A 12,790-nucleotide genomic window follows, 5' to 3' on the forward strand; every position below is an offset into this window, starting at 1 on the left:
TGCTATGGTGGGAGAATTGGGTTCTGATGATGCCAAGTAACCTTGGCTTGTGTTGTTTATTTTCTTACACTTGCCCCCCCGCCATCTGGATATCTCTAGTGCTACCTGTCCTTGCTAAATCTGAGCCTGTCCTTCCTGTGATCCTGGTTGTGTCAGAACTCCTCAGAGTCAAGCTGTCTCTGTGATCCTGTGATCTTGGGCTTGTTAGAGCATCTGGGAGTGCAGCAGTTTTCTCTGGGTGTTGTGGGACTGGCTGCAGAGCCCGGGCCCAAGGTCTGCTCAGGACACCAGCCCAAAGAGACTGGAAGGAACCTGTGCTACTCTGCTGGAGGAGTTCCTGTGTGCCTGGTCCTGTTGGTCCCAGTTACTCCCGGTGTTGGGACAGATGTTGTGTCCTCCTCACCTCTGATCCTTAGAGTGTCAGAGCGCCTGGGAGTGGAGCTTCCTCTGGGTGTTGTGGGGCTGGCTGCAGAGCTTGCGCCCAAGGTCTGCTCAGGACACCAGCCCCTGGATTTATGTATTTTAATCTTAAGTGTCTGGATGTTTTACCAGTGTGTTGGATTACCACATGCATATTGTGCTGACAGAGGCCAGAAGAGGGTGTTGCGTTCTCTAGAACTAAGATTGTGAGCTACCATATGGGTGTTGGTGTTATGGAATATCCACCCGAGAATGCTTGGACATGGATTTAATCCAATGGAAAATGTACCGTCAACTACGCTGGTGTTTGGGATCCCAGTGTAGCCTGGAACCTTTCTCAGGGTGAGCTTTTAAACACAAAAGCATGTTCTGAGTTGCTGACATACTTCAGTCAACAAGAACAGCCAGAAGCAGAACTGCAGAAGCCAAAGAGACTTTCCCAGAACTATAGACTTGGATGGCTGAGGCCTTTGCTTTAGTTTTGGGAGGTAGTGCTGTATACATACTGAGTTTCATAACCTGAATGGCTCTTCTACCAAGGAATCAATTATGCTAAGGTCTGGGGCTGTGTTAATACTGTGAACTGAACTCAGGGCTTCTGCAAAAGCAGCTTTTAATAACTTAAGCCATCTCTCCACCCCTAAGATAGCTTTTTTCACACAGCTCTATAAGAGTGCCTTCATTAGAGAATTCTTAATTCCAGTCACATGCTGTTACTGGAACTGTGTTGTATGAATGAATGCTACAGAGGTAACTAGACTATTTGTCACTGTCAAATAGTTTTGACCTTGAGTTATTACTTCCACAAAGCCAAGTAGTCATAAGTTCTGTAACATTTTGGTGCTTAGCAGACCACTGTATGACTGTGGTCTCAAACAATTGTAATGGGAGTAATAAAAGTCTAATTACCTAGTGACATAGCTATTATCACTTCAGAGTGCAAAGAATTCATGTTTGTGATGATGTTCACATAATAGGATTGACATGATGGTGTTGCTAGTTTATTTAAATGTAACATATATGTGTACAGTTAATAACACTTAAGTATAAACAATCACTTGCTTAAGTATTTACCGTGTTACAGTGTTTATTCCATTTTGCACTGTTAGTAGTCAAGCACAGGGATTACTGAGTGCTGGGGAAGCACTGTGCCATTGAGTTATCTCTAGCCCCTATTGTTATATTAGAGTGTGCCCCCTTGAAAGTTTACTGTAAAACATTGCATCATTGAATTGCCAGTTTTGTAAAACTTATTTAATTCCTAATAGTTCTTTTTGCTTTTCCTGAAGAAGTAAAATATAGAATTGGGAAAAAATACTTGCAAATCATGGATCTTAGCAGCAGTCAGTATCTAGAATATGTAATAAACTACATCTCTGATACAACCTTTGAAAAATGATTTAATATTTAAGATGAAGAATTGTGGGATCCCAGCACTTGGGAGGCAGAGGCAGGCAGATTTCTGAGTTTGAGGCCAGCCTGGTCTACAGAGTGAGTTCCAGGACAGCCAGGGCTACACAGAGAAACCCTGTCTCGAAAAAAAAAAAAAAAAAAAAAAAAGAATTGTGGGAATTGGTGAGATGGCTCAGCTATTAAGAGTGCCCGCTGCTCTCCGAGAGAGCAAGAGTTTGGTACCTGGAACACACATCAGACAACTTACAATTGCCTATAACTATAGCACCAAAGGATCTGGTGCCCTCTTCTGGCTTTCACAGCCTCCCAAACACATGTCAAAGCATGAGCACACACACACACACACACACACACACACACACACAGACACACACACACACACACACACACACAAATAGAAATAAATATTTATTTTATGTAGAATTTGGTACAACTGAATACAGTGTTTGTCTACTTGAGGCTCTGGGTTCACTTCCCAGAACTGCATAAACCAGGCATAATGGGATACACAATCCTGGGAAGACTTAATCAGGAAGATTATAGGTTCAAGTTTGAGGTCACCCTGCACTATATAGCCAGACCTTGTCTATACAAGATTTACAAAACAAAACAAAATAAAACAGCCAAATATGGTTGGTACGTGTAATTCCAGCACTGGGGTGATGGCAGCAGTTTAGTAAGTTCTACCTTAATTGAGTTATCTAGGAGACAGTTTCAAAAAAATAAAGACAAAAATGACAGCAGCTGTGCCTCTTGGTACTCCAAAGTGGTTAAAATGGGGCTACAGGTGTAGCTCAGTGGTAAAGTGTGTACTTAGTATATGCAAGGCCTGGGTTTGATTCCCAGCACTACTCTGTGTGTGTGTACTAAGAAGTAAATCCTGAATTGTATTTATCCAGATCAGTTAGTGTCCATGGAGAGGCAGCTGACAGTAAGTAACTGTACAGGCCTTAGTTGGTAGTGTAGGGGAAGAAAGACCTTCCTTTTCCTCTAAGCATTTTGGTGACCAAGTTGGTAAGACAGACTGACTGGAAGCAGGTAAACAGAAGAGGTAGATAGATTGATATGTGGTCTAAGAGTAGCCTAGTTGCTCACAGGGAAAACAGAGTTATGCAGTCATTGAAACTGGAGAATTTATATGATCTCATTGGAATGGCAACATAGGCAACTCAGTAGAACATTCACAGATAAGATGAATGGCGTTTGAATAATGGGTGATAGTTGTGGCAAAGTTTGCCTTGATCTATATTTGTCTCCTGACCTCCTGTCCTTTGGTTAATTACTCTTTCCAGGTTGATAAATCTTTCTAGAGTATTTGTAGCTTAAGAGAACTTATGAATGTGTGTGTGTCATTGTATGTTTTAAACATTTTTGCGTGTGTGTGTGTGTGTGTGAGTGTGTGTGTATGAGTGTGTGTGTGAGTGAGTGTGTATGTGTGTGTGAGTGAGTGTGTGTTGTGTGTGTGAGTGTGTGAGTGAGTGTGTGTGTGAGTGTGTGTGACTGTGAGTGTGTGTGTATCTTGACACATGCTATATGTAGCACATGTACCAGAGTCAGAGAAAACTTGCAGGAATAGGTATCCCACCACCATGTAGGTTCTGGGAACTCAGATCAGCAGGCTTGGCAGCAAATGTTTTTATCTATTGAAACATCTCACCACCTCCATTTTGTTTGACAGAATCCCACTTGGTAATCTAATCAAGCTTTACACAAATTTACAGAGAGCCTCTTTTCTCAGAGGTGCTACTGTGGGCACAAGCCACTACACCTTGCTTACACTTGTGTTTTGTTTTGTTGTAAGTAGGTCTGACTCTGTAGCTTTGGCAGGCCTGAAACTTCCAGAGCTCTGCCTGTTTCTTGCCTTCCAATTCTGGGACTAAAGATGTGACCCCTAACACAGTGTTTGTTTCTCACTTTCTTTCTAATCTGAATAATCAGTAGACTAGAGAATTGAGGCATTTTCTGACTCCTTTGTGTTAAGGTCTATTTCTTCATGAACTGCCTCTCTTGTTGGGAGGACAATAATCAGCTAAACAAATTACTTGTGAAGGACATGGATATTCAGACTACTGCTATGTAACTGAGGGCCAGTATTAGACTGAGGATCTCAAGGCCTTTGGGGAGAACACTTTCATCTTTTTGCTGAAGTGGTGAGAAGGAAGTGAAATGGGATGTCATCTAGAGAGGCTTCCTAGAAAAAGAAAGGAAAGTACAAAGACCTGGAAGCCAGATGGGAAGATGTAGCTATTGGGAATACAAAGCGCTTGCTTGTAGGCCACAGGTAGGAGGGTAGTAGGAATCCCCCAGAAGGCAGTAGCCAGGACTTTTAAGACCTTGGAGAACTTGTTTTCAGTAGAAGAGTTAGGGAGTTGTAATTCAATGTTTTGTCTTACACCAAACATAGATTACTTTCAAAGTTGGTAAAAGCAAATTTAAAAATGAAAGTGGAAAAAAATGCCAAAAGACACGGAGAGACATTTCTCCAAAGAAAAGATACAAATGACCATATGAAAGGTCAACATTGCTAATCATTTGGAGATATTTAGGAGATATACAAGTCAAAGCTATACTGAGATAACAGTTTATATCCCAGAGACCACTATCAAAACCAAAACAAAATAGGAGCTAAGTCTGGAGGCTGATATCCACCAACCTTCCATGGTGGGGCCCAGGACCACACAGGGAGATCCTATCTCAGAAAGATACAAGCAACCCCCCGGAAAATAAAATTGCTAGAGAAGTGGAGGAATTGGACAGTTGTGTACTGTGGTAATGTAAAATGGTACAGTCACAATGGAAGATAATATGATGCTACTTTAAAAGTTATAGCTCATAGTCACTTGTCTCACAAGCTCAAAAGGTTCCATTCCTCATACTAAAACTTTTTATATTAGCTTTTTTGGTAAGACTTTAAAAATTTTTATTTTTTTATTTTTTTATTGATTTAAGTTTTATTGCATTATGATGAGAAAGATACATGATTCTAATTTATCTGAATTTGTTAACATTTAAAAACATTTTAAGTAAATAGAATTAAATCACATTCTTGTTTCCCTTTTGTACCCCAACTTCTCCCAGAGACCTCCCCTTCAATACCTACAATACCTTTTTTGTCATATTCTTTAAAATTTATAAAATGTTATAACAGTAAAAATGAATATAATAAAAGTTGTTTGATATAAAACAACAATCAATTTAACAGTCTTATGTAGATGGTTGTCGACAGCAATACTGAAAATACATGTTCTCGATATAAATTTTAAATAACTCCAAACATATTAACTGTATTTTAAAATAATATATCACTACTAGTAAAAAATTTTTATTTTTATATGTATGTTTTGCCTACATATGCATATTGCACAGTATGTGTGCCTAGTTCCTAGAACAGGAGTTACAGACAATTGTAAGTTGCCTGATGGGGTCTGAAAACTGAACATGGGTTCTTTGCATGAACAACAAATGCTCTTAATTATTGAGCCATCTCTAAATCCTAAATAATTAGTTTTGAGCTAGGTATAATGGCATATACATGTAATCCCAACACTTGAGAGGCTTATGTAAAAGGATCGCTGTGAATTCAGATCAAGCCTGAGCTGCTCTTAAAAAGTACACACAGAGAAGTAAAGCATAGAACAGCAGTTGGAACTGCTCGTTGGGTAGAATACTTGTTGTTAAGCTTGGTGGTCTCTGGAACCTACACTGTGAAAGCAGAGAGTTGTTCTTGAAAGTTGTCCTCCACTCCATATCTGCCCTGTGGCTGCAAACACAAGTTTGGTTTTGATGGCCTGAAACTTGTTATCTAGACCATGCTGACCTCCAACTGTGGTGATCCTCTTTGAACTTGCGTCCTGCGTACAGGTGTTCAGTTGTGCACAATTTATATTTTCATACATGTGTATAAGGCATTGTGTGCCCCACCCCTCACCCTGGGACTTCCTCTTCCCACTCACTAGTCCCCTCCCCTCTTCCCAGCTAGCTCCTCTTCTACTTTCGTGACTTTTTTGGAGTGGGATCTCAAGGTTCCATTAGGGCTGCTTGCTAGTAGTGTGTGTGTACAGGAACATGTACACTTTCCTCGCGGCTACACCACTGAAGAAAATCACTCCCAGCAGCTACTAACTGCTTATAGATCCTCAGGGAGGTCTGCGGCTTTGTGAACTCCTCCCTCCTCTCTGCTAGGATGTTGTGTGGTTTTTGTAGTCACAGCTATTGTGAATTCAGGTATGCATTGGTCATGTCATTTCAGAAGACAGTGTTCCACAAGTCTGCCCTTTCTCTTAACCCAGAGTGTTTCTGTCCCCTCTTATGCAATGGTCCCTGACCCTTGGAGGCTTTGGCTATCTCCATCCCATCCCCCGTTCCTTGTGGAGTCTCACTGTGTTGCTCAGACCAGCCTCCTACTTGGCTCAGATGTTCTTTTCCCTCAGCTGCCTAAGCATCTAGGCCCAAAGAACTACAGGCACATGCTACCACACCCAGCCTAAAGCAGGATAAACATATGAGTAGTAAACAAATACCCATGCTTATGATCTTGTTTTTTACAGAAGAGTGAACACAGGAAAAACATATCACACACAGTTCTATGGTTTGTTTTTTCTTTAAAGCTACAATTAAAAAACAAACAAACTGAGCCAGGCCCGGTGATTAACACCTATAATCTTAGCACTTGGGAGGTAGAGGCAAAGGGTCTGCAAGTTCAGAGTGAGTGCCAGGCTAGCCAGTGCTCTATAGCTGACCCATCTCAAAAACCAACCCCCCAAAACAAGCAGAAACCCCAAATATATTCCCAACTTTAGAGAAATCATGAGACATTTCATGTTTTCATCATATCACCTTTTGTGTGTGATAACTGAGAAATCAGTCATCGGCTCTTAGTGTTCTCTGAGATGCTATTAGTGTCGGTTGCTTTGTGATCTTGCCCATTACCTTTCCGTGTTGAGTAGTTTTACTTATTTCTAGCTTTTATTTCAGAGCGGAGTAGATATAAGTACAAGGGTTTAAATTAATCCTCTCCCTGCCCTTTCTTTTCAGATGTGATGATGACCAGATGTGTAACGACAAAGAGCGGTTTGCCAGGTAATGTACTAGAATGCTTGTCCTGGTTATGGGATAAGCAGTCTAAATGTTGGACTTAAATTTTATCTAGGCAAGAGTGAATTTCTCTGTTTAGCCTCCTCCTCTTCTGAAAAGCGTTGAGCCGGCCTGTAATTTATGCATGTTCAGTTGACTTGAAGCTAGTGCTATATTTTTAACATAATGTTCCTCTCATGTATGCAAGTTTTAGTAATGTGTATATTGTATCTACAGGAGCACAAATTGTAGACTTCTTGGGTATATTTATTATATTGGTACAAATACAGAAGAATTTTTATAGAAAATGGTTTATTCATTTAAATGCATTTTTATTCTGGATACCAAACTTAAATTTGTTTAAATAACTGTCAGAAGATTATAAAATATACTGATTTTACTTTTTATTAAAGAGTAATCATTCTCAACTCATACTGGTTTTACTTTTAGAAAATTCTTGCTGTTAAGTTATTCTTTAAAAAAGAGAGGAGGTTGTCATGGGGCTGGAGAGATGGCTCTATGAGTAAGAGTGCTTGTTGCTCTTGCAGAGGATCTGAATTTGGTTTCTAGCATGCACATGGTGGCTCACAACCCCCTGTAACTCCAGCTCTAGGGAGCCTGACATCCTCTTTTGGCTTCTGTTGACATCTATATGTGCATGATCATACATATATACAGATGTACATGTATACACATACATACATACATATATACATGCATGCAAGCATGCATGCATACATACTTAGGGAGCCAAGATGTCTTGTTCCAAGTATAAGCCTGTGCCCCTGACCACTCTCCCCAGTACCCTCAACCCAGCTGAGTATGACATATCCCTGGAGAGAGACTCAAAAGGCACAAGTAGAAGGCTTAGGCATAAGGGCAACGCTTAAAGGGAGTATTTGCTCAGCACAGAGGCCCCAAACACCAAGTGCACAATGAAGTCCCTGTCTTGGTTCATTGACTCAGCATTAACAAATGTTCATCCTAATTTCAGAACCACTCCCAAGAATTTACTCATTTTTTAGGAGCTCTGCTAGTATTTGGGCCTCTGATATTCTGGTATTATGTTTTCAAAACAGATAGGGACAGAAAATATAGGAAAATTGAACCGAACATTTAACCTCTCTTATTTCATTTGGCAAGGGACTTTTTGTTTGTTTGTTTGTTTTGTTTTTGTTTTTTTTCAAGACAGGTTTTTCTCTGTGTAGCCCTGGCTGTCCTGGAACTCTCTCTGTAGACCAGGCTGGCCTCGAACTCAGAAATCTACCTGCCTCTGCCTCCCAAGTGCTAGGATTAAAGGCATGCGCCACCACCACCTGGCTGGCAAGGGACTTTTATTCCTATATAAATAAATTAATTACTAATTACTAATTACTACTAATTACTGGAAATAAGTAAATAAATCAATACTGTAAGCTCAAATCCTGAAGATTTTTCCTTTACACACACACATACACACACACACGCACACACACACAGTGACACTCATATGACACTCATGTGCCTGTACATTATATATGTACATTATGTAGATACACTTAATGATAATAAATAATTAAAAATTTAGAAGATATTGAATTTTTGGCTGAGGACATGGCTCAGGATTTGAAGTGCTTAACCCCAGAACCCACATAAAATCTTGATACAAAGTATTCCAAAAGTCTATGATCCTAGTGAATTTTTTTTTCTTTCTTTCTTTTTTTTTTTTTTTTGGTTTTTTCGAGACAGGGTTTCTCTGTATAGCCCTAGCTGTCCTGGAACTCACTCTGTAGACCAGGCCTAGTGAATCTTTATTGGGAGATAGAAGACAGAGATAGGAATAGCCACAGACTCATGGCTCAGCTAACTTGGTGTATGCAGAGTGAAGAATAAGAGTGACTCTGGGCTAGAGAGATGGCTCAGTGGTTAAGAGCACTGACTGCTCTTCCAGAGGTCTTGAGTTCAATTCCCAGCAACCACATGGTGGCTCACAACCATCTGAAATGGGATCTGATGCCCTCTTCTGGTGTGTCTGAAAACAGTTATAGTATAGTTGTACACATAAAATAAATATTTTTTAAAAAACTTAAAAAAAAAAATAAGAGTGACTCTATCTCAGACAAAGTGGGAAGCATAGACAAGCAACCGAGATTGTCCTTTAACCTTCCCGTGCATCTCATGCACGCACATGCATGCGTACACACAGAACTGAGTTGTAATCACCTCAAAAATGAATAACTTCAAGCCGGGCGATGGTGGTGCATGCCTTTAATCCCAGCACTTGGGGGGCAGAGACAGGCAGATTTCCGAGTTCGAGGCCAGCCTGGTCTACAGAGAGAGCTCCAGGACAGCCAGGGCTATACAGAGAAAAAACTCTGTCACTGGAACCACCTCCCCCCCCAAAAAAAAGAGCTCCTTGTCATTATCTTTAAAAGCTTTTTAAAAATTTACTTATTATGTTTTCTTTATTTGGTCTCACCTACTTATATGTTTGTGCAGCCAGCATGTGGGTACCTGGTATCCATGGAGGACAGAAGAGGGCATCAGATCTTCTAGAACTGGGACTGTTCTAGAGACTGTTGTGAATTGCTGGAAATTGAACCCAGTTTCTCTGGAGGCCAGTGTTCCTTATCTACTCACCCCATCTCTCTAGCCCCATCATTTTTAATAGCTAAGTCTTTTTGGACTATTAATATATCTTACTAGATAATTTATTTGAGGCTTATCTCTCTCTTTTTTTTTTTTTTTTTTTTTTTTTTGGTTTTTTGAAACAGGGTTTTTCTGGATCACCCTGGCTGTCCTGGAACTCACTTTGTAGCCCAGGCTGGCCTCAAACTCAGAAATCTGCCTGCCTCTGCCTCCCAAGTGCTGGGATTAAAGGCGTGCGCCACCACCGCCCGGCTGAGACTTATCTCTCTTACAATGAGTACTGATATACTGAGTTTGCTAGTACTTTGTTTTTTTTTTCAGTTGCTTCTCTCTCCCCTTTTTTGGGGGTGGGTATTGAGACAGTCTTTCTACATTGCCCTGGTTATCCTGGAACTCTCTGTATATACCAACCTGGACTTGAACTCCTAAAGTGCTAGAATCAGAGGTATATACCACCATGTCGAGCCCCTGCTACCTGCTACCCATTCTTATAGCATTTTGTTTTTCTGGAAGGATTTAGTGAAAACCTTTGTCTTTCTTCAAGGGAGGAGGGATTGATACTGGTTAAACTATAGAAAAAATGCCAAGGTGCCTAAACCAGAGTTCATTTAATTAGGATTGTGTCAACCATAGAGAATATGTAGGAAACCTAGCTCTTGGTTTAAGGGTGTAACTTCATGAGTAACATCTGATCATGGTCAAGCTAGGTAGCTCAGTATGTGACTTTTACTCCAAGCCTGAGAACCCAAGTTATAGCTCCAAGTTCTTCATCACAGGATGAAAGAAGAGAACCAACTCCCACAAGTTGCCCTCTGACCTCTGTGGCACAGAGACACACTAAACATTACAATGGGAAAAACAAATCTTGTCATAATTTTGTGTGTGTGTGTGTGTTAAGGAAATTATATTTCTAATCAGCTGTTTGAAGCTGTGTAATTTAGTTACTAATATACAATAGTGAATGTGAATAAGCTTTTCTTCCCAGATTTGCAGCAGTTTATAAGAATAATTCTGAATTCCCAGGTTGGTTCTTGTTCACATTTTGTGCTTTGGTTTCTGTAGAGATTGTTTGACAAAGTGTTTTTTTTGTGTTGAGATTATGTTAGTTTCTAATTGTCCTTGAGTTTCATCTCATAAGTTACGTCTTATAAAAATACAGTTCTATAGATTCTCAAGGTTCCTACTTGTATAGCCTTTTCCTCCCTTTTCTCTGTATCCATTTCATTTCTTCTTTCCTTTCCGTTTTGCATTTCATTTTGCCTCCCTCACTTTCATCTGCCCTTTCTTCTTTCCTTTCTTCCTTTTTATTTTAATTTTCGCTTAGTTCATCAATTCTGTTTTTAGGTCGGATGATGAGCAGAGCTCTGCGGATAAAGAGAGACTTGCCAGGTAGGAGCTGTGTTGTTTAGCATGAAGCAGATGCTGCCTTCTTACCCTTTGTCTAACCCATCTTTTCTTTCCCTTTCTGTATTTTCTCTTACCTGTGGCAAAGGAGGACATGAGGTTTTACAAGTTGGGGTGCAATAAGAACTTTGGCTTCCCCAACAGGAAGTGGGTGAATTAAGCCAGGTATGGTGGCTTACTCTTTTGATCCCTGCATTTGGGAAACAGAAGCAGGTGGAGTTCTGTAAGTTTGAGGCTAGCCTGGTCTACAAAGATATGTCTAGGACAGCTAGGGCTACACAGAGAAACCCTACCTGGGGGTTGGAGAGAAGAATAAATTACTGTTCATCGTTAAGATTGTTATTTTTTCTTTATTTCGTCACTAAGTTCCGCAGAAAAAGATTTAGGACTAATGTGGCTGTGTCCATTGGTGATTTAATGGGAACATTCTCTCTCTCCAAATACTGATAATTACCATAGTTCCCAGTATTTAGGCCGTGACACGTACTCTGGACTTCTCTATCTAGATTACTATGTCAGTAGAACTGATTGAATTCTTATAATTTCTGAGGAAGGCTTTAGCTACCTTAGTATGGCTATTTAAAAGATGGATTTTCTAGGCTGGAGAGCTAGCTCAGTCTGTAAAGTACTTGCTATGCAAGTATGATTGGTAATGAGTTTTATCCTCAGAACCCACTAAAAAGAAGGGTGTGGGTTTGTAACTACACATTTGTAATTCTAGAACAGTAGGGAAGCAGAGGCAGATCTCTCACTGGGCAGCTGCACTAGCTTAGGAGAAAAGCCTTGGGTTCCAGTGAGAGATGTTGTCTCAGAAAACAACGTGGGAAGTGGATACCTTAAAAGTGACATTTTAAATTGACCCTTGGTTTTGACATACATGCACATGCATGCTCACACAGCATGTATGTGCACATACATTAGTTTTCTGGATTTCAGTCTCAGAAATTTGTCATATACTAAGAAAATGGGTACTTTAAAATTAAGAGTAGATTTTTTTTAATGTCTGAGAGTAACTAAATATTAACCTATAAAGTAGGTCCTTTTTGTCTTTTGGATAGAGAACTCTTTCCTCTTTCAAGACATGGTCTCATGTACTTTATGCAGACCTTAAAGTCTGATCTTCCTGCCCAAGTGCTAGGATTACAGTGTGTGCCATCATGTCCAGATAAATCATCTCCACAGTCAGATTTTGTTGTGAGGAGCACTGGGGACTGGACTCACAGCTTTGTGTGTTGTGGGTGACACTGTGATACTCACTGAGCTACATTTAGGGACCTGTTTTAGTTCTCTTTAGAGTATTGTCCACAGTACAGAAATAGTGCTTCATGCCCAAACTTATGTTCTGGTCTTTGACTTGGTGTGCTTCCCTAGGAACTGGATCATTAATACAAATATTTTTACTACTGTCCCCTTGTATTACTTCTTCAAGCTAGGCTACAAATTCATTCTGTGACTGTTTTAACCCACGGCTACTACTGCTGTGCTTCCAGCCTTCAGAGAACTGGAAGGCATTGCACTAGGAAGGAGGGCAGCTCTGAGAAAGCCAGCTAATCCTCTCGTTTCATGGACATTGGTGTTAGGGTTTGTGGTTTTGTTTTTCTCTATAGAATGAATCCATAAGTGATAAGAGAAATAAAAGACGGTAAAACCAAGTTGCTCCCTTTGAGGCATCCTCCTGGAAGACCCCGATCAGCCTTTTAGCTTTCCAGAACTTCCATTTGAAACTCTTAGGTTATTCCTCTTGACAGTTGTGTTGTAGTTCTGCCTCACTTTTGAGATCGTTGTGACCCTGGTTGTCACCTGGAAAGATCCAGGTTCTCTTTCCATGCTTTTGATGTTCCTTTCCCCACTC

General features: G+C 40.3%; 1 protein-coding gene and 1 pseudogene across 8 annotated transcripts in view; both read left to right on the forward strand.

Moving 5' to 3' along the window:
- Positions 1-12,790, forward strand: part of Arnt (aryl hydrocarbon receptor nuclear translocator) — an 82,287-nt gene that overhangs the window by 39,844 nt on the left and 29,653 nt on the right. For 6 of the 8 annotated variants that reach the window (XR_004119708.1, XM_031374822.1, XM_031374823.1 and 3 more), the window contains 2 exons: positions 6,868-6,912; positions 10,879-10,923. Coding sequence is in view for 7 of the 8 variants with exons in the window: in XM_031374817.1 (XP_031230677.1) it covers positions 6,868-6,912; positions 10,879-10,923 (90 nt within the window). In the remaining variant the exon portion in view is untranslated. The remainder of the gene's footprint in view (positions 1-6,867; positions 6,913-10,878; positions 10,924-12,790) is intronic. The other 2 variants (XM_031374820.1, XM_031374821.1) reach the window with 1 other exon arrangement.
- On the forward strand, positions 7,552-8,144 carry LOC116093413 (annotated as a pseudogene).

The sequence above is a fragment of the Mastomys coucha genome, unplaced genomic scaffold, assembly GCF_008632895.1.
Source record: "Mastomys coucha isolate ucsf_1 unplaced genomic scaffold, UCSF_Mcou_1 pScaffold16, whole genome shotgun sequence".
NCBI classification, from domain to species: domain Eukaryota; kingdom Metazoa; phylum Chordata; class Mammalia; order Rodentia; family Muridae; genus Mastomys; species Mastomys coucha.